The sequence below is a fragment of the Delphinapterus leucas genome, chromosome 5 (assembly GCF_059928025.1).
Source record: "Delphinapterus leucas isolate spDelLeu-1000000601 "Yukka" chromosome 5, BTC_Dleu_Yukka2, whole genome shotgun sequence".
Classification (NCBI taxonomy): Eukaryota; Metazoa; Chordata; class Mammalia; order Artiodactyla; family Monodontidae; genus Delphinapterus; species Delphinapterus leucas.
The window spans coordinates 114,456,789-114,478,948 of NC_143133.1; the positions used below are offsets into that span (position 1 = coordinate 114,456,789).

The following is a 22,160-nucleotide window of genomic DNA, read 5'->3' on the forward strand; positions in this document are numbered from 1 at the left end:
TGGAAACTTTAAATTCTGGTGCAGATCTGCTGCAGGGCTGAGGTGTGCTGAGTTCTCGGGATTAAGGGTGCCTTGTCACAGGGATTGACAGAGCCTCCCTTTCTGACTTTATATACAGTGGAGACCCACGTTGTTCTTATACTAATTTGAAACAAATGAGCGACAGACTGACCTCTGGTTGAGAATGAGCCAGAGACGTAGTCCTTTGGACTAAGCTTGCTGAACTGAGTTCTCTGTATTGCTGCTTTGTGTTCTGTCCTTCTGAACATCAAGATTTTGCTAGTTTCAGCGACCATTTAATACTCATTGTAATTTGGGATTATTTCTTGACCGGGATTGTGATCTCTGAAAGACAGCTCTGCAATTTAAAGAAACAAATGAAGAAAATATTACCCCTTTGTTAAGTAACCAGAATGATGGATCCGGGGAGTTGGAAGTGTTCAGTCATTTGGGTCTATTTTAAAATTTCAATTATTTTAAATTTTTGGTCTTGATTATATTTCATGCTGACTTAACCACCGAAAGTATATTTACATCAGGATCAAGTAAAAGAACCAGAGATGAGTATGTTTCAATCAGACAGGATGTTATAAATAGAATTATGAAAACATATCCGTGCTGCTTCCTCATGGTAAAATTGAGGAGGACGTAGCTGACTGATCCCCCAAAGCTGGACTTCTGATCAAAGTGGAGCTCTGACAACTCTCATCTTTATTCTACTTGTGACGAAGCGTGTCCTCACCAAATTTAATATTAGTAGTAAAACCATACTGTTGGCCTGGAGCATTCAATTGTCTCCTGACACAATTGGTTTTCCTGGACAGAATCATTGCCCCTGAACGTTCATCCATGGCTGGTTCATATCCTCTGTCTGGTCAGGGCCCTCATGAGAAGCCAGGAGGGACTTTGACCTTAAATACGTGCCTGAATTTTTTAGGTAAAATATTTGCCAATTTATGCCATTTTTTTCCAAGGAAACATTTTTTTCCTGAAATCTTATTTTTAATTCTGATATTACTTTTGAATGATATAGCATAAGAATAAATCCCTGTTACTGAGAATAGAGGCCTGGGTGAAAAACTGTGAATATAATTTTCCTGCAGTGATGGTAGTCTTCAGAGTACTTGACATTTCCCATGAGGGGAAAGGAGCTGAGAAGGCAGGGGTATATCCCATCTGGATCACATTCCTGATTTTACCTCTTCTTAGCATCATATAGCATGCGGCTGATCCTTAGAAGATCAGCCCATCCACACGCCATATTGCAAATTCCAGATGTTTAGAAGGTTTTAAAGTGATTTGGCATTGTGAATTATATCTGGTTTATCAGAATGAAGTCCTGGCTCCAGAAGTTTTGAAACACTGATATGAAGTGAGCAGTTTAGTAGCTTAGCTACTGAAAGGCTATACCATCAACATAATGGAGACTTTATGTTTCTTCTTGAAATGGCTAGGAAATAATAATTCATTCAACACTTCATATCAGAGCAATGTTTGGAAACTTAAGTGAAAGTCATAGGTATACAGTGTCATCAAGCCTCTAGTACTCCCTGCCTGGACATCAGCTGGAACCGGCCAGGAAGCATCTTTAACCAGAGGTCCACTCAGAACCCAAGAATGGCCCATTGTATGATGCCTCACACCCGTGTCATCCTGGGATACGTCAGCCACAAGTGCCTCCTGTCATGTATCCTGGCCCATTATTTCGTCCCCATTTTGCCGTGGGCTTAGTTGGCTATGACTCAATCTTCCTCTGATCCTCTCACTTCGGAAATAATTACATAAGGTCCTTGGGGTCTTCTGTTTCTATGAAAAATAGTCTCATCTGCCTTCTACCTCCTGAGAAAATGTTTTCTTTGTCTGTTTGTCTTAATGGAAACCTGCTTTGCTGGAGTTTTCTGCTACCCTGCTGCCTACTGTAATGTAGATCGGCCACATATACAGAGCCTGGAGGCAGGGTTACTGTTTTCCTGGTGCCACAAGAGGCCTCCTAAGCTGTTATGTCTGGCTATGCCACACCTCTGTCCCTATTTATCATGCTCATTGACCAAACTCCTGTTCTCTTTAGACTTTTCTACCAGACACATAGTCTTCCCTTGGTCCCCAGGTTCCGCCTGCTATCCCTCTGGGCAATTGCAATTCCCATGGGAATAACCCATCTAGCATCCTTGCTGGTACAGTTTCTTTGTCTTTTTATGCTCTAGTGACCATCAACACCACTCTATTTCATCCACTCATTTATCCCATGACAATACCCTAAGTAACAACCATTCAGTGCTGCTGCTACAATGTGAAAGCAACCATTGACAATACATAAACGAATAGGCATGCCCATGTTACGATAACATTTTATGCAAAACTAATTGTTATTTAGGATTTGGCGTGTCATTTATCCCATGACAATACCCTAAGTTATCACTTAGGACTGAATTCTTCTCTCAGCCCCCAATCTGTCACATCTTTCCCCATTAATGACTTCCCAATCTAGCCTAGAAACTTTTCAGTCGCATTAGTAGTAATACATTCTCAGCTTCACCCTTCTCTCACTGCGTCCACAGACAAAACCCCAACGCTATGTCAACCAAGCTGTCCTTCTCCACCAGGCTGCTGAGCCCCGCTGAAGAAAGCCACACAGCTAGTCAGACTGAGGCCTCCACAAACCTGTGTCTCCAGGCCCAGATGGACCCATACAACTGCCCCACTTGTTCCTCATCCAGTGCTCATACAGGCCAGCACAAAACTCCACCTGTCTTCTCAAAGCTTCTCAGTTCCTCCCATTTCCTCTCAACACGTTAACATAATTTAGTTTGTGAAATTCATTCCTACCAAAGTCATAAAGAAAAATATAGTAGATGTTTTGTACCTGTTACCCAGTTTAATAAATCAAACTTTCCCAATACAGTTGAAAACCCCTGTGTTCCCCTTCCTGATCACATCTCCTACACCCTTCCTCCCAAATATCATAACTATTCTGATTTTAGTGTTTATCATGCATTTCTCTGTGATTGTACCTCATGTGTGTGTACACCTATGCAATACAGAACTGGAATATTATTTTACATGTTTTAAAGTTTTCTATAAGTGCCATCCTCTTTCTTCCCCCACCAGTCCCCGTCTTAGTCTCCTCTTCACTTTCTCCCCTTTTTCTCTATACTTTGTGAAGTTAATCAATGTTTTTATGTGAAATGAAAATCCAGTCTATGCAGAATGAATAGATCACATTATATTTATCTACTTTCTTATTGATGGACATTTAGCCTGTTTCAGTATTTTATTATTAGAAGTTGATTCATTATAAACATTCTTTTAACTGTCTCTGGTATGCATTTGCAAGAATTTTTCTAGAATGTATGGTTGGAAGTAGAATTGCTTTTCAACTTTACTAGATATTACCAAATTATTTTCCATTGTGACTGGAACACCAGCAGTACATAAAAGTTTATATTGCTCGAAATCCTCATCAATATTTGAGGTTTTGAGACTTTAAAATTTTTACTTATTGATGGTCGTATAATGATATCTCATTTGGCTTTAATTTGCATTTCCATGATAACTAGTGGAGTTCAGAATCTCTTAATAAGTTTCTTGACAATTTGTGTTTAATAATTTTGAATTACCTGTCTACATATTTTGCTAGTTTTTTCTGTTGGGTTGTTTTGCTACCATTCTTAAGATATTCTGGAAAGTAAATCTTTATCAGTTATCTTTATTACACACAGTATTTCTGCTTGTTTTAGGTTTAATTTGCTCCTTTTCTAGTTATAAGGTGACAGCTTAGATCATTGATTTGAGACCTTTATTTTTCTATTATAAGCACTTAATACTATAAATTTCCCTGAAAGCATAGTTTGATATGTAGTGTAGTGATTTCATTCTGATTCTAAGTATTAGTGTGTTTTATATATGCACACACTTGTTTTTATTGCAATTCTCTTAAATTTGTTAAGGTTTGTTTTAGGACCTAGGATATGATCTTAGTGAATATTCCATGTATACTTTGAAAAAAATATGTGTATTCTGTTGTTGTTGAATTCGTTGTGTTATAAATGTCAGTTAGGTCAAGTTGTTGGTACTGTCGTTGTCTTCTGTATCCTCACTGATTTCTGTTTACTTGTTCGAGCCATTACTGAGAGAGGGATGTTGATGTCTCCAAGCATATCATTGTGGATTTGTCTATTTCTCCTTTTAGTTTTTTAAGTTTTTGCTTCACGTATTATGAAGCTCTGCTGTTAGGTGCATGTACCTTTAGGATTGTTATGTCTTTTTGATGAATTAACCATTTGTCATTATATTATTCCTTGATGTGAAATCTATTTTACTTGATATTAATATAGCCACTTCAATTTTCTTTTGATTAGTGTCTGCATGGTTTAAATTTTTTGATCCTTTTACTTTAACCTATATATGTCATTATATTTAAATATAACTATGAAACATAGAGTTAGTCCTTGCTTTTTTGTCCAAGCTGATAATCTCTCTTTTTAATTGCTGTGCGTGTGTGTGTGTCTGTGTATGTAGATTGTTTACATTTAATGTAATTATTGATGTGGTTGGATTAAAAACAAATATTTGGCTAGTTTTTGTCTATTTATTCCATCTTTTTTTGTTCTTTCCCTCCCGCCTTTGGATTATTATGTATTTTTTGTTATTCCATTTTACCTCCACTATTGGCTTATTATTTATACTTATTTTTTAAAAAATATGAATGGTCACCCTAGGAAGTACCATATACATTTTAATTAATCACAGTCTACTTTCATATATTTTAGTGATATAATTGTATACTATAATTTTAGTGTAAAAACAATAACTCCCTATTCTTTCCTCCCATCATTTTTGCTATTGATGTTATATGTTGTGTTTTTACACATGCTATAAGCATACAATACATTGCTACTAATCGTGCTCTAGACCAGTGCTTGGCAGATACTAGCCTGCAGGCCAAATCCTAAATAACGATTAGTTTTGCATAAAATGTTATCGTAACATGGGCATGCCTATTCGTTTATGTATTGTCAATGGTTTCTCTCACCTTGTGGCAGCAGCACTGAGTGGTTGTAACAGAGACTGTATGGCCCGAAAGGCCTAAGATATTTACTATCTTTCCTTAACAGGAAAATTATGCCAAGCCCTGCTTTGGGCAATTATCTGTTATAGTCACTCAAAGTAAGAAAAGATGAAATTAACATATATTTTTCTTCATACCATTTATAGTGCTCTTCATTTCTTTTGTAGATCCAAGTATCTTTCTGTAATGTCATGCTTGAAGAACTTCCTTTAATATTGCTTGCTGTGCAGGTCTGCTTATAATGAATTTGTCAATTATTTGTCTGGCTAAAAGTCTTTATCTCTCCTAATTTTTTACAAGTTATTTTTACTTTGTGTAGAATTTTGGGCTGACAGTTTTTATTCTTTCAGATTTTTAAAGATGTCACTTACATAGTTTCTAACAAGAAGTCCAAGATATTTTCTTCTTTTGTTACTCTACGTGTACTTTGCCTTTTTTGCGGTCAAAATTTTTTTACCTCAAAAATTTTCTCTTATCTTTGGTTTTCAGTAGGTTGAATATATGTAGAAGTTTCTTTTTTTTTTAATTTTTGTTTGATTTGCTTATTTGATTATTGGGGTGTGTGTGTGTGTGTGCGTGCGTGCGTGCGCGCGTGCGCGCGCACTACTCTGCTTGGCGTTTTCTGAGCTTCTTAAATTGGTGTTTTGATGTTTTTAAATATTTTTGGAAAATCCTAGGCCATTGTCTTTTCAAATATCTATTCTGTCTTTTTCTTTTTTCTGAGATTTGGATAATGCATTTTGGTTGGTACTGTCTCACAGTTTTTGAATGCTCTCATGCATTTTCACTTTTTTTCTCTGTATTTCTGTTTGGGTTATTTCTATTGGCCTGTCTTCAAGTTCACAGATTATTTCCGTGATGGTGTCACATCTACTGATGAGCCCATCAAAGGCATTCTTCATCTTTGATGCTGGTGTTTTACATTCCTAGCATATCCATTCGACTTTTTCCACTAGTTTCTGTCTTTGCTAAAAATCTCCATGTGGTCATGCAGGTTGTCTACCTTTCCCATTACAGTCTTTAATATATTCTCTCTCTGATAGTTCCAAATTTGGGTATTTTCTGAGTCTGGATCTCTTGATTGTGTATTTGCTTTTTCCCTTGAGTGTGTTTTTGTTCTTATTCATCTTCGTCTATTTTGTGTTGTGTGTAGGATAGTAGGGTATGAAAGAATTAGTACTTAGGCCTGGAAGTGAGCTTTTCTCTTTTTCTGTTAAGCCTTTGTGTGTTGGGGGAGTTGAATCAATCTAGTCAGTAACTGAGCTGGGTTAGGGTTTTGTTGTTGCTATGCCCACCCTCAATGCACCTGTAGCTTCAGATTTACTCCTGTGTTCACTGGTGTTTAGGGTGGGATTTGGGTGGCTGGAGAATTTGTTCTCCACCCTCCAGTTTAGACTTTTCCTGGGAACTTCTACATCAGAGAGGTCCACTATTCATGCTTCTGTGTCTCCCCCAGTGGTAACCTACTGTTAACTTATTTCTTAGTGTTTGCTGGCCTGGTGTTTGGGAGCAGAAACATTCTCTGTTGTTCTATTTCAACGTTGATCTTAGGCAAAATCTGTGTTCTTGGGTCTTAGGGATGGGCCTTTCTCAATGACCCTGTCCCTGTCTTAGAAATAGAGGATCAGAAGATCTCTAATGATCTGATCCCAGGAAACTTTCCTTCCCTTCTCTTGTTCCATCCCCTAACTGCAATGAGTTTTCACCTGTGTGCTGATGGCAACAGGGTCTGCCATTTTTGTTCTATAGGGATAAGGATGCAAGTGTTGTGCTATGTTTTCTCTGCAGTGACTGCTGCTCTGCTCTCACAGGCCTGTATCACCAAGGATTGCCTTCTTCAGATCCTACTGTGCTCCCAGTCTTTCTTATGAGTATGTGATGAGGTCCATGAAAGTCTGTTAGTGGGGACAAACTACCTTTGAATTTGTGGCTATCAGAAGCTCTATACACTCATGCTGGCCTACTCCTGACCTTGAGTAAGTCATTAAATATTTCAATTGAATTCTTATTACCAGCTTCTTTGGAGACTGACACCCCTTCCTCCTGTGCCTGAAAGCTCTGCTCTGTGGAGGCCTTTGTCTTTCCTTAGATTTCAGCCTGGTTGGTTGCTCTGAGACCTAAGCTCTCTGATTAGTTAAGGAAAAGTTACGATTTTATATATTATTCAGCTTTTTCTTGAGTTTACGGTAGGAGTAATATTCTTTACATCTTTGTCTAAACAGAAGCTGAAAACTACTGTGTTACAAACATATTTTCCCAGTATGTAATTTGTTATCGCATGCTTTATTGTATCTTTTGCTTACAGAATATTTTATTTTAATGTAATCAAATTTATTAATATTGCCCTTTATGAACTAGGCTTTTGGGTTTTTTTTATTATTATTTTTTAAATTTTCTATTGGAGTATAGTTGATTTACATTGTTGTGTTAGTTTCTGCTATACAGCAAAGTGAATAAGTTTTACATATAGCTACTCTTTTTTAGATTTTTTTTCCATGTAGGCCATTACAGAGTACTGAGATGAGTTCCCTGTGCTATACAGTAGATCCTTATTAATTATACATTTTATATACAGTAGTGTGTATATGTCAATTCCAATCTCCCAATTTATCCCTCCCCCCTCCCACCCTGGTAATTATAAGTTTGTTTTCTATGTCTGTGACTCTACTGCTGTTTTGTATATAAGTTCATTGGTATCTTTTTTTCTTAGATTCTACATATAAGCAATATCATATGATATTGGTCTTTCTCTGTCTGACTTACTTCAGTCAGTATGACAGTCTGAACTATGCTTTTGAAGTCAAGAAATATTTTCTTATTCATAGTTCCCAAATATGCCCTTGAAAGAAAAAAGAAAAAAACAACTGAGATTCTTAGGGAGACTATCGTCAAGTTTCTGTCACTTACTTTTCAGATCATACCTCATTTTCTGCTTACCCCCTTCCTTTCATTACAGCAGATAGAAGCATTTGGATTTTTCCTTGTTCCGTCAATCATCTCCACTAGCTATTTTACATTTGGTAGTATATATAAGTCCATGCCACTCTCTCACTTCGTCCCAGCTTACCCTTCCCCCTCCCAGTGTCCTCAAGTCCATTCTCTACGTCTGCGTCTTTATTCCTGTCCTGCCCCTAGTTTCTTCAGAACTTTTTTTTTTGATTCCATATATATGTTTTAGCATACGTTATTTGTTTTTCTGTTTCTGACTTACTTCACTCTGTATGACAGACTCTAGGTCCATCCACCTCACTACAAATAACTCAATTTCGTTTCTTTTTATGGCTGCGTAATATTCCATCGTATATATGTGCCACATCTTCTTTATCCACTCATCTGCTGATGAACATTTAGGTTGCTTCCATGTCTTGGGTATTGTAAATAGAGCTGCAATGAACATTGTGGTACATGACTCTTTTTGAATTATGGTTTTCTCAGGTTATATGCCCAGTAGTGGGATTGCTGGGTCGTATGGTAAGTCTATTTTTAGTTTTTTAAGGAACCTCCATACTGTACTCCATAGTGGTTGTATCAATTTACATTCCCACCAACAGTGCAAGAGGGTTCCCTTTTCTCCACACCCTCTCCAGCATTAATTGTTTGTAGATTTTTTGATGATGGCCATTCTGACCAGTGTGAGGTGATACCTCATTGTAGTTTTGATTTGCAGTTCTCTAATGATGTTGAGCATTCTTTCATGTGTTTGTTGGCAATCTGTATATCTTCATTCGAGAAATGTCTATTTAAGCCTTCTGCCCATTTTTGGATTGGGTTTTTTGTTTTTTTGATATTGAGCTGCATGAGCTGCTTGTAAATTTTGGAGATCAATCCTTTGTCAGTTGCTTTATTTGCAAATATTTTCTCACATTCTGAGGGTTGTCTTTTCATCTTGTTTATGGTTTCCTTTGCTGTGCAAAAGCTTTTAAGTTTCCTTAGGTCCCATTTGTTTATTTTTGTTTTTATATCCATTTTTCTAGGAGGTGGGTGAAAAAGGATCTTGCTGTGATTTATGTCATAGAGTGTTCTGCCTGTGTTTTCCTCTAAGAGTTTTACAGTGTCTGCCCTTACATTCAGGTCTTTAATCAATTTTGAGTTTATTTTTGTGTATGGTGTTAGGGAGTGTTCTAATTTCTTTCTTTTACATGTAGCTGTCCAGTTTTCCCAGCACCACTTATTGAAGAGGCTGTCTTTTCTCCATTGTATGTTCCTGCCTCCTTTATCAAAGATAAGGAGACCATATGTGCGTGGTTTTATCTTTGGGCTTCCTATCCTGTTCCATTGATCTATATTTCTGTTTTTGTGCCAGTACCATATTGTCTTGATTACTGTAGCTTTTTAGTATAGTCTGAAGTTCGGGAGCCTGATTCCTCCAGCTGTTTTTCTTTCTCAAGATTGCTTTGGCTATTCAAGTTCTTTTGTATTTCCATACAAATTGTGAAATTTTTTGTTCTAGTTCTGTGAAAAATGCCATTGGTAGTTTGATAGGGATTGCATTGAATCTGTAGATTGCTTTGGGTAGTAGAGTCATTTTCACAATGTTGATTCTTCTGATCCAAGAACCTGATATATCTCTCCATTTGTTTGTATCATCTTTAATTTCTTTCATCAGTGTCTTATAGTTTCCTGCATACAGGTTTTTTGTCTCCTTAGGTAGTTTTATTCCTAGATATTTTATTCTTTTTGTTGCAGTGGTAAATGGGAGTGTTTCCTTAATTTCTCTTTCAGATTTTTCATCGTTAGTGTATAGGAATGCAAGAGATTTCTGGGCATTAATTTTGTATCCTGCTACTTTACCAAATTCATTGATTAGCTCTAGTTGTTTTCTGGTAGCATATTTAGGGTTCTCTATATATAGTATCATGTCATCTACAAACAGTGACAGCTTTACTTCCTCTTTTCCGATTTCGATTCTTTTTATTTCTTTTTCTTCTCTGATTGCTGTGGCTAAAACTTCCAAAACTATGTTGAATAATAGTGGTGAGAGGGGACAACCTTGTCTTTTTCCTGATCTTAGTGGAAATGGTTTCAGTTTTTCACCACTGAGAATGTTGTTGACTGTGGGTTTGTTATATTTGGCCTTTATTATGTTGAGATAAGTTCCCTCTATGCCTACTTTCTGGATGCTTTTTATCATATATTGTTGTTGAATTTTGTCAAAAGCTTTTTCTAAATCTATGAGATGATCATATGGTTTTTATTCTTCAATTTTTTATATGGTGTATCACATTGATTGATTTGCGTATATTGCATTACTGGGATAAACCCCACTTGATCATGGTGTATGATCCTTCTAATTCGCTGTTGGATTCTGTTTGCTAGTATTTTGTTGAGGATTTTTGCATCTATGTTTATCAGGGACATTGACCTGTATGTTCATTTCCTTGTGACATCTTTGTCTCGCTTTGGTTTCGGGGTGATGTTGGCCTTATAGAATGAATTTGGGAGTGTTCCTCCCTCTGCTATATTTTGGAAGAGTTTGAGAAGCATAGGTATTATCTCTTCTCTAAATGTTTGATAGAATTCACCTGTGAAGCCATCTGGTCCTGGGCTTTTGCTTGTTGGAAGATTTTTAATCATAGTCTCAATTTCAGTGCTTGTGATTTGTCTGTTTATATTTTCTACTTCTTCCTGTTTCAGTCCCAGAAGGTTGTGTTTTTCTAAGAATGTGTCCATTTCTTCCAGATTGTCCATTTCATTGGCATATAGCTGCTTGTAGTAGTCTCTCATGATCCTTTGTATTTCTGCAGTGTCAGTTGTTACTTCTCCTTTTTGATTTCTAATTCTGTTGATTTGAGTCTTCTCTCTTTTTTTCTTGATGAGTCTGGCAGTGGTTTATCAATTTTATTTATCTTCTCAAAGAACCAGCTTTTAGTTTTATTGATCTTTGCTATTGTTTCCTTCATTTCTTTCTCATTTATTTCTGATCTGATCTTTATGATTTCTTTCTTCTGCTAACTTTGGGCTTTTTTTGTTCTTCTTTCTCTAATTGCTTTAGGTGTAAGTTTAGGTTGTTTATTTGAGATGTTTCTTGTTTCTTAAGGTAGGATTGTATTGCTATTAACTTCCCTCTTAGAACTGCTTTTGCTGCATGCCATAGGTTTTGGGCCATTGTGTTTTCATTGTCATTTGTTTCTAGGTGTTTTGTGATTTCCTCTTTGATTTCTTCAGTCATCTCTTGGTTATTAAGTAGTGTGTTGTTTAGCCTTCATGTGTTTGTATTTCTTAGAGAGTTTTTCCTGTAATTGATATCTAGTCTCATAGCGTTGTGGTCAGAAAAGGTACTTGATACGTTTTCAATTTTCTTAAATTTACCAAGGCTTGATTTGTGTCCCGAGATATGATCTATCCTGGAGAATGTTCCATGGGCACTTGAGAAGAATGTGTATTCTGTTGTTTTTGGGTGGAATGTCCTGTAAATATCAATTAAGTCCTTCTTTTTTAATGTATCATTTAAGGCTTGTGTTTCCTTATTTATTTTCATTTTGGATGATCTGTCCATTGGTGAAAGTGAAAGTGTGGTGTTAAAGTCCCGTATTATGATTTTGTTACTGTCAATTTCCCCTTTTATGGCTGTTAGCATTTGCCTTATGTATTGAGGTGCTCCTGTGTTGGATGCATAAATATTTACAATTGTTATATCTTCTTCTTGGATCGATCCCTTGATCATTATGTAGTGTCCTTTTTGTCTCTTGTAATAGTCTTTACTTTAAAGACTATTTTGTCTGATATGAGAATTGCTACTCCAGCTTTGTTTTGTTTTCCATTTGCATGGAATATCTTTTTCCATCCCCTCAACTTTCAGTCTGTATGTGTCCCTAGGTCTGAAGTGGGTCTCTTGTAGACAGCATATATTTGGGTCTTGTTTTTGTATCCATTCAGCCAGTCTGTGTCTGGGTTGTTTGTTTTTTGATGTTGAATTCTTAGAGCTGTTTATATATTTTGGATATTAACCCCTTATCGGTCATATCATTTGCAAATATTTTTCTCCCACTCAGTATGTTGTCTTTTCATTTTGTCAATGGTTTCCTTTGCTGTGGAAAAGCTTTTACGTTTAATTAGGTCCCATTTGTTTATTTTTGCTTTTATTTCCAATATAGTGGTAGAGGATTAAGAGATACAAATTATTATGTATAAAATAAGCTACAAGGATATATTGTACCTCATAGGAAACATAGCCAATATTTTATAGTAACTATAAATGCGCTATAACTTTAAAAATTGTGAATCACAATATTGTACACCTGTAACTTATATAATAAGGTACATGAACTATAACTCAATAAAACGATAATTAATATATAATTATCAAATTGATGGTTTTGGTCTTATTGATAGTGCTATGGCCCTTTACCCCAGCAAGTATTCCTAGTTGTATCCTTAGAAGCCAATGTGTATTTATCTGCAACCTTATTGTAATCGTTTCTAAAGATTCAAGATGCTTTGTGGATTTAATTTTTTGCCAGATGATATTTAAAAAGTAGAGCTGAATTATAAATGAAGCTGCTTTTGTTAAGAACAACAAAGAGTGAGTTTGTGGACTTGTGGAGCTGGAAACCAAATCAGTATTCCAAACCAAACTCTACTGCTGCTATCTCATTAAACAGCATTGGGCAGACGTTTAAAGATTTTTATACATTTTAATTCAGCTGGTAACATTGATTTTTTTCCTAATCGTTCTTGGTCATGTATAACATGCTAAATATCAAAATGAATCTGATACTGTTTGAGGCTGTCTGTGCAACATAGGTATTAAATTCTTGGAGGCTTCTTTCCCCATGCTAATTTTCATCATTTTGCCATTATTTTCATTTCCCTTGGAGCTTTAGCTTTTTAGAATTATTATTCATTCTTTTCCCCATATACCCCAATCATTAAACAATTAAACCTTTGTCAGACAGAGCAGCAAGAGACTTTATGGATAATGATGAGGTTGGAAGCTCCCCTGAACAACGTGCTGGCTCACCTTGGAAGAAGAGCGTCCTGCCAAATTATCTTTATGTGCTCATGAACAATGTTCTAACACGGGTGGATGGAGAGATGAGCGTAGAGGGCAGTTCTAATGGAAGGAATGATAGCAAGATCCGCCTTAGCAAAACATGCTAATGCCTGGACAAGATGCTGTCTGCTCTTGCTGCTAAATTAGGTACATATAGCTATCTGCTATTTTACAAAATGAACTAGAAGAGAAATAATATACCTTTCAGAATTTAGAAGTCCCTCATATGACTATAAAGTGATTGCATAGAGATTACCCATTTAACCCAGAGTTTATGGTACATTAACTGGGTGGATTGTTTCTGAAAGTAAAAGTGGGATAGGCAGGAAAGAAGTTCATATGAAGGTAGCTGTAGGCTGTACCTACCTTTAATTCTTAACTTTATCCTGAACTCTGAAGTAACTGAGATTTTTTCTGTTGCTGTTTCCTAAATGCAGAATTTCAGAGTGGGATATCAGGACTTTAGTGTGAAGATACATCTGTATTAAACCAGGTATCATTGGCAGTGACATTTGGGCACAAATATTTGGAAGATTTAAAGAACTGTGAAGGTTGATCATGGAAATCAAAGAGGAAGGAGCATCAGAAGAAGGCCAGAACTTTCTGCCCACACCCCAGGCAAATGATACTGGGGAATTTCAGTTCACAAGTGAGTATGCATGCACCCCCCAAATTAACTAACTTTGTTCCTTTGCGCTGTTTGTTTCAGTGTTCTGAATCTATGATATGCCTCTCATCTTCTATCTTGGGTGAGGTAGATGATCATCTATGAAATGGTTCAATAGCAAATAGAATCATCATTCTTGAATGTGTATTAAGACATTAATAAATACTTTTTAAGTACACATTCTGTTGAACATTTTTATAATCTCATGTGGAATTATTTTTTGGAACATGGAAATTTTCTCTTTAAAACCAAAGACATTTCAGTTGAAAGCATTAGGGCACAATAGTTACACTAGATGCTTAGCCTGTCACCGCCATAACTGAGAACACTAAGTCACATAAATAGGGCAAGCTTGGCTCTTTGGCCAAGATTTGCAGTTGAACATTAACACTGGTCTTTGTGCTACTCGAGTAATTAAAGTCATTGGAAGAATTGTACGTTTTCTCTCATGCTTAACATCTTAGAGTTTGGGTTTTATTGTTTAGCATAAATTGTGTCTTTTTCTTTTCAGAAGACTCTTGTTGCCCAGTTATTTAACCCTGGCAAACATATGCCTAGCTTCTCATTTTATTTATATTATAAAAATAATCTTTAGAAAATGGTATTGGTTGGACAAGTTTTTCTGAGAAATTTGATTGTCAGAGCTTACAGCAGATTGTTAATAACCTTTAAAAAAACCCACAGTGTTTGAAATTAACAAAGACCTACCTAATGATTGTCACTTTAACCTCTCTTGGAAAGTCTAAAATTGTTAACCATAGCAATGTTAAATGTCAGCAGGAAATAAAAATAAATGGTTACTCTGCAAAAAAAATGTGAACTCTGTAAATAAAAAATGGATGATTTTTATACAAAGAGGTGGTTCTAACAGTTGTCGACTAAAAACCAAATTGCACAATTTGAGAGTTGTGAGTTAAGTTTTATTTGGGGCAAAATGAGAACTACAGCCTGGGAGACAGCATTTCAGACAGCTCTGAGAAACAGCTCCAAAGAGGCAGGAGGGAAGGTCAATATATATGTGATTTTGGTGAAGATGGAGTACGTGCAATCAAGCACATATTTTTTGCAGAAGGTTTCTGCTAGTCACCAGGAGCAGACGTCACCGTGAAGGGTTTTAGTGGTTTTCTAGATATGAGGAGATGCAAGAATCGGGCTCATAAAATCGTCATCTGAAAATATCTAACCATCTGAAGACGGTTCTGCCAGCTTTTCCCAGAGCGCAGCGTGCCTCCTTTCTGCTCTCCACCCTGAGCTCCTTTGAAGGTCAGCAGCTGCAGCACATGATTTCATCCTTGTGGAGGCAGATGGCAAGTGCCAATCTGTAGTTAACACAGTATATTCATGACCGAATGCTAATAAATTTAAATTGTATCTGATGGGTGCACCAGTAAAAATAAATGAGGAAAAGATCTTTACAATATTCTTACATTTCTCGGTCACCATGAGTGGTTACAAATGACATCCCTGTCCTCAGCCCCTCTTGTTTAGGAAGCCCCGTACCATGTGTGGTCTTAGAGAGTCCACCTATGACATTATCACTTGCCCCAGCCTTACCTTTCTACCTTCTAACCATTAGACATTCCCATTTCCTTACCTTTTTCTCAGACTCACTTTCCCTCCCACTTCACCTTCAATCATTTAGCCATGTTAATAGATTTTTTTTAATTGCCAAAAAAAAGGAATAGAAACATTAACAGAATGCTGATTTTAGCTAACAGTAAGTTGGCTGAATAACCACCATCATCAAGTCCTGAGTAACCTAACCAGAGGTAGCTCTTTAATTAATAATTTACTATTAACACCAGGTTGGAGTGGTGTGAAAGAGAAATCTATGTTAGAGAGGACTTTGGTGAGGTCATCCTTTGTGAAGGTCCCGTCTCTGTCTACATGTATCCAAAAGAAACAGAAACAGTTGAAAATATGTTTTATATTTGTCATGCGGCTTACAAAAGCAATGTTTTTGAGTTTTTTATGGCCATGGTGCTAAATAGGTCAATCAAATCTGTAGTCATATCTAGTTCTGCTACAAATATTATGTCCTGCCCTGAGAACCAACTCCTTATATATATGTCTGGACGATTAACTGAGTTTATTTGTTCTGCCAAGTAATGCATTTATACATACTGGGCAGGCTGAAAGTAATATATGTTGACATAATTTTCATAATGAGTTAAATATCTTCAATCTGAATTTGTTCCTATTATTCATAGGTATTCAGAAGACTCCAAATGAACCTCAGCTGGAATTCATCCTTGGTAAGAAATTCCATCTTATTTATTTATAGCTATAAGTGTAATAAGCCATTTGTACATATAATTTACAACTTTAGATATGTTACTTATATCATTATATATTTTATAAACTTTAATGAATATTATTCTATGAAAAAATTTCATTCTATAAGGTAAGTGTTATTTTCCCCAGTTTATTAGTAAAGAATCCGAGCTGTGGAGCAGGTCAGCTCATGACCCAAGGATTGAGGGCTCAGTGGTGATGGGTTTGTGCCTCTCAATCAGGTCTGCTCTCTGCAAATCTGGTGCCCAGCACTCATTCTAATACAGTGACCCGATTTTGTTGCTAATCAACATTTCTCAAAATCCATGTGTCTAATTATCTACTCCTTGGACTGGAGACTGGGCTCATGTAGAGTTTTCCTTTATCCTCCTTTATACCATTTACAAGATTCATGCCCCCTTTTGGTCTCACTCACTCAAAAATATCCCCTTACTCTTTTTAAAAATCAATCAATTAATTAATTAATTTTTGGCTGCGTTGGGTCTTTGTTGCTGGGCCCGGGCTTTCTCTAGTTGCAGCAAGTGGGGGCTACTCTTCGTTGCAGTGTGTGGGCTTCTCATTGCAGTGGCTTCTCTTGTTGCAGAGCGCGGGATCTAGGCATACGGGCTTCAGTAGTTGCGGTGTGTGGGCTTCAGTAGTTGTGGCTCGTGGGCTGTAGAACGCAGGCTCAGTAGTTGTGGCACACGGGCTTAATTGCTCTGCAGTGTGTGGGATCTTCCTGGACCAGGGTTCGAGCCTGTGTTCCCTGCACTGGCAGGCGGATTCTTAACCACTGTGCCACCAGGGAAGTCCCAGTCCCCTTACTCTTCCATCTTGATGTTGTGGACAGATCCTTGACTTTGAGAGTTTAATTTTAATTCAAAGCTTTAACTTGCTTAAGCAACTCTAAAGATCTGGCACATGTAGAAATTTGTAACTTTGTCAAGGGTGAATTATTAAATATGTGCACCCCTACAATATTGTACACCAACTATACTTCAATACAATTTTTTTTTTCTTAAACATCACTGGTTTTAAAAAAAATGTGTACCCTGAGGCTGGTCCACTACTTAGCTAGTGAGTGGGAGCTGCTTTGTGTTTGAATCAGGTATGACTACAAAGTGCTATTAGGGAATTAGCTGCAAAATGGTATTTAAAGGGGGTAAAAATATGGTTCCTATGAACTATTCAGAGAGGGTTTTTTTTCCCTCTCTCTCACTGTTCTGAAATATTTTGAAAGGTCCCCAATATCTTTACATTTTATTTGTATGAAGTTTTATAGAATTGTAAATGCATGTATTCAATTCCATATACAGATACATTTTAGTATCCAAATCTTCAAATATTGATATACATATTTTATAAAGTTATGGGAAAATTGAAATATCTACATCCACTACCTGCAGTAGTTTTTAGTTGTTTGAAGTCCCAATTATTTTAGGAATATACTTTTTCATTATATAGTGAAATAGCTTTCAAGTTTACACCCTTTGCTCAGAATATTACATTTTCAACCATAACTTATTGAAAAGAAATAATCATGATTTTTTGGTTTTGTTTTCTTTCTCTTTCTAATAGATTTTATTTTTAGAGCAGTTTTAAGCTCACATCAAATGTGAACAGAAAGTACATCCCCTGCCAGAGTGGTACAGTTGATGAACTTACAGTGACAGATTATTATTACCCAAAGTCTATAGTTTACATTAGGATTCATTCTTGGTGTGCTACATTCTATGGATTTGGACAATGTATAGACATGTATTCATCATTATAGTATCACACTTATTATCTTCACTGTCCTAAAAGTTCACTGACTTCTAACTATTCATCCCCCTCTCTCCTGTAATCCCTGACAACCACTGATAAAGCTATACTTTATTTATTTATTTTTCTAGAGAGTTCTCAGATGTTGTCAGATATAGAAAGAATTCATTTTTCAGAAAGGGAGCCAAGTAGCAAAGAAGACCTAGGCACCTCTTGACTCACTGACAACTTGACTCTTGCTACTTGAGGCTTTATTTACTCATCTTTTATTTTTAAGAGAAGAAACTCATTTTTTACCTTTTTAGCAGGACTTCTGAAAAATGAAGATTTGTTAGACTAATTTGGTGTATTTCAAAACACAGAGAAAGCTTTCTTACTTGCATCCTGAGAACAGGGGAAATCTGAGCTAGGCAGAAGCAATTGGAGTGGAGGCTGTTAGTCAAACATGGAGACAGAATGCCTGGGCCAAATACCTGTCTTCTGTTTCTTTCTTTTTTTTTTTCCCCAGTTAAATTGCCCTTTGGGGACCCTTGAAGACCCCATAACTCTCACCAAACAATTAATATATACTTTTTCTTTTTTTTTTAAATACTTATGTATATTTTTTCTTTTTTTTAACATCTTTATTGGAGTATAATTGCTTTACAATGGTGTGTTAGTTTCTGCTTTATAACAAAGTGAATCAGCCGTATGTATACATATATCCCCATATCCCCTCCCTCTTGCGTCTCCCTCCCACCCTCCCTATCCCACCCCTCTTGGTGGTCACAAAGCACCAAGCTGATCTCCCTGTGCTATGCAGCTGCTTCCCACTAGCTATCTATTTTACATTGGGTAGTGTATATATGTCCATGCCACTCTCTCACTTCGTCCCAGTTTACCCTTCCCCCTCCCCCTGTCTTTTATTTCAATTAAAGTTATTTATCTTGTTCAAAGACCTAACTATACTAACTCTTTTGAAAGCACAGTCAAATCTGGGAACAATGCTGTCGTCACTTACATTCCCGGCTTTGAATCATAATCTCAGAGATGAGCAGCTCTGAGAATTTATTCATAATATTCCTCCCATTTAAAAAAACAAACCTTAATTTTCTTTTTTCATATCTATTCAAAAAATACAGTAGAATTCTTTTTTTTTTTTTTTTTTTTTTTTGCGGTACGCGGGCTTCTCACTTTTGTGGCCTCTCCCATTGCGGAGCACAGGCTCCGGACGTGCAGGCTCAGCGGCCGTGGCTCATCGGGCCCAGCCGCTCCGCGGCACGTGGGATCCTCCCGGACCGGGGCACGAACCCGCGTCCCCTGCAACAGCAGGCGGACTCTCAACCACTGCGCCACCAGGGAAGCCCCAGTAGAATCCTTAACAACAGGTAATTTTATTTTATCATATGGCAGGAAATGCCTGACGAGTAAACAAAAGAAAGTTATTTAGAATCTTCAGGGAACTGTGTTGTTGATCCTGGAAGATGTAGTTTCCAAACTGTTTGTTATGTTTCTTAGCACTTTAAGATCCTTAACTGTACCACCTCTTGAAGAATTTTTGAAAAAACTACTCTTTCAAGGAGATTACAGCTAAACCCGTGTAGGTTTTACAGTATATTTTTGTCTCTTTTTTCTTTTGAGTTTTTTTACTCTCACAAATTATTCAAGATTTCACCTATTATATAGCTGACTTCACTTCATGATTAAAAATGAGAGAATAATAGTTTCTTAAATATTTTTGTCATCGTTTAAGAATGTGCATGTTTCTTTAATCAGAAAGAAAGCAAAGCATCTTAATACAAAAAAAAAAAAAAATCTAGGAAAAAATGGCACAAACAAGGTAAGAGACTTTTTTCCGCCTTATTTTCCAACTGAATTCTTTTCAGGGGGGGAATTTTTTTAATTGAAGTATAGTTGATTTACAATGTTGTTAATTTCTGCTGTACGGCAAAGTGATTCAGTTATACATGTATATACATTTTTTATATATTCTTATTCTTTTCCATTATGGTTTATCTTAGGATATTGAATATAGTTCTCTGTGCTATACAGTAGGACCTTGTTTCTCCATCCAACTAATTTTTTTTTTATATTTGATTATCAGTTCTGTACCAAGGTATTCAAACAAATTGAGAGTTTCAATGGCCTTGCTTTTTAAATTGGGAAAACAGCCACACTAATTTTGTAGGTGTCATATTGCTTTGTATGAGTTATATTCCATCAAGGATTTGTCTCTGCCTTGTCTATATGCCACTGTAAAATCATTATATCTTGCTGAATTTCCTCTGCTACATCTTTATCTAAGTATACGAGTTAGGAAATGCTTAGTCAATTGAGCAAGCTGTATATAAATAAAGTATATAATAATCAGCTAAAATTAGTACAAGAGAAGCATGTACTGATAAAATGAGTATCTCATGCCCATTGTCAGCTGTATTTCTAGTGGTTGACTGCATTTAAATTATATAATTCACTCTTACACCTACATCTCTGCTTCCACATGTCTTTCATTGTTTCACTTGAGTACATTGATACCCTTTTTATTTTCACAAAGAGAAAAATAATTAAAAACCCAAAAGAACACAGATTTTGTTTACAGTCTAATAAAATTGTTTTCATTTCAACAAAGCTGGCATTTAAGAAGAGGGATCATTTCTTACAATCTGGTAACATTTCTTTCTTGAAACCACTGTGGAAAATGTATAGAGGTGAGTCATTTGACAAAGATATGAAAGAAAAGAAATTCCTATGAACTATTTCTTAAGTTTATTCTTCTGATTATGCTTACAATGTTTATTGTCATGCCTCCATTTACTATCTCCAAAGTCAATAGAATACTTAGAAGAATATGTTTTCCTATTTTTATATGGACACCACACATACCATAAATCCAAGGCAATAGTCACTAATGCGTGTTAGTGCACAGGAGGGAATGGCATGTGTGTGTACATGTGGTTCTTGTGTTTTTTATTTGACACCGTGAAGTCACATTCTTTAAATAACTTACACGTTGATGACTGGTACCTGCTGGAAGCCAGACACAGCATACATCAAAACGCACATTTTATACGTGTCAACAGCCTCGGTGTCGATTATGATAGGAATGTGGGGATGTGGAGGCTGGCGTGAAATCCTTAACAAGGCAAGTAATTCACTCATCTAAAGTGTATTAGGAGCATAGAAAACTTATAAATAAAGTAATTGCAGGTAGTGTTAAGTTCTACGTAGACAGAAACAGGGTGACTATCTAGAATGTGCCTGGGGGAGAGGTAGTTGACTTGGGGAACAGAAGGACTGTTTTTGGTTTTGTTCAATTTTTTTTCAAAACATAACCACAATACCTTTATTAGTCCTAAAAAATATTGATAAAAATTCCTTAATATAATCAAATATCCAAAAAGTTTGCATTTCAGAGGGACTATTTTGAACATAGAGGGTCAAGGAAGGCCTCTGTGTGTCCAGAGGGACTTACGCACGTTGCAGACGCTGATTTGGAAAGTGTCCATATTACATGTAAGATCCAAGTGAGCAAGAAGACAACCTACAGAATGGGAGAAAATATTTGCAAATGATGCGACTGACAAGGGATTAATTTCCAAAATATACAAATAGCTCATTCAACTTAATATCAAAAACCCCCCAAAAAACAAACAACCCAATCAAAACATGGGCAGAAGACCTAGGAGACATTTCTTCAAAGAAGACATACAGATGGCCAATAGGCACATGAAAAGATGCTCAATATTGCTAATTTTTAGACAAATGCAAATCAAAACTACCATGAGGTATATATCACCTCACACCAGTCAGAATGGCCATTATCAAAAAGTCTACAAATAATAAATGCTGGCGAGGGTGTGGAGAAAAGGGAACCCTCCTACACTGTTGCTGGGAATGTAAACTGGTACAGCCACTATGGAGAACAGTATGGAGTTTCCTTTAAAAACTAAAAGTAGAGTTGCCATATGATCCTGCAATCCCGCTCCTGGGCTTATCTGGAGAAAACTCTAATTCAGAAAGACACGCGTACCCCAATGTTCATTGCAGCACTGCTTACAATAGTCAAGACATGGAAGCAACCTAAATGCCCATTGACAGACGAATGGATAAAGAAGATGTGGTATATATGTATACAATGGAATATACTCAGCCATAAAAAAGAATGAAATAATGCCATTTGCAGCAACTTGGATGTACCTAGAGATTCATATTAAGTGAAGTAAGTCAGACAAAGACAAATATCATGTATCACTTACATGTGGAATCTTAAAAAAATGATACAAATGAACTTATTTACAAAACAGAAATAGACTCACAGACATCGAAAAACTTATGGTTACCAAAGCAGGGGAGATAAATTCAGAATTTGGGATTAACATATACACACTAATATAAATAAAATAAATAAACAATAA

General features: G+C 36.4%; 1 protein-coding gene across 7 annotated transcripts in view; it reads left to right on the forward strand.

The window, feature by feature from the left end:
* Nucleotides 1–22,160, forward strand: part of INPP4B (inositol polyphosphate-4-phosphatase type II B) — a 701,292-nt gene that overhangs the window by 330,349 nt on the left and 348,783 nt on the right. For 5 of the 7 annotated variants that reach the window (XM_089911312.1, XM_089911308.1, XM_089911305.1 and 2 more), the window contains 2 exons: nt 13,499–13,710; nt 15,939–15,983. In XM_089911312.1, the coding sequence (XP_089767438.1) occupies nt 13,620–13,710; nt 15,939–15,983 (136 nt within the window). In that variant the 5' untranslated portion in view covers nt 13,499–13,619. Of the gene's footprint in view, nt 1–13,498; nt 13,711–14,925; nt 14,992–15,938; nt 15,984–22,160 lie in introns of those variants that run through there. The other 2 variants (XM_089911311.1, XM_089911309.1) reach the window with 2 other exon arrangements.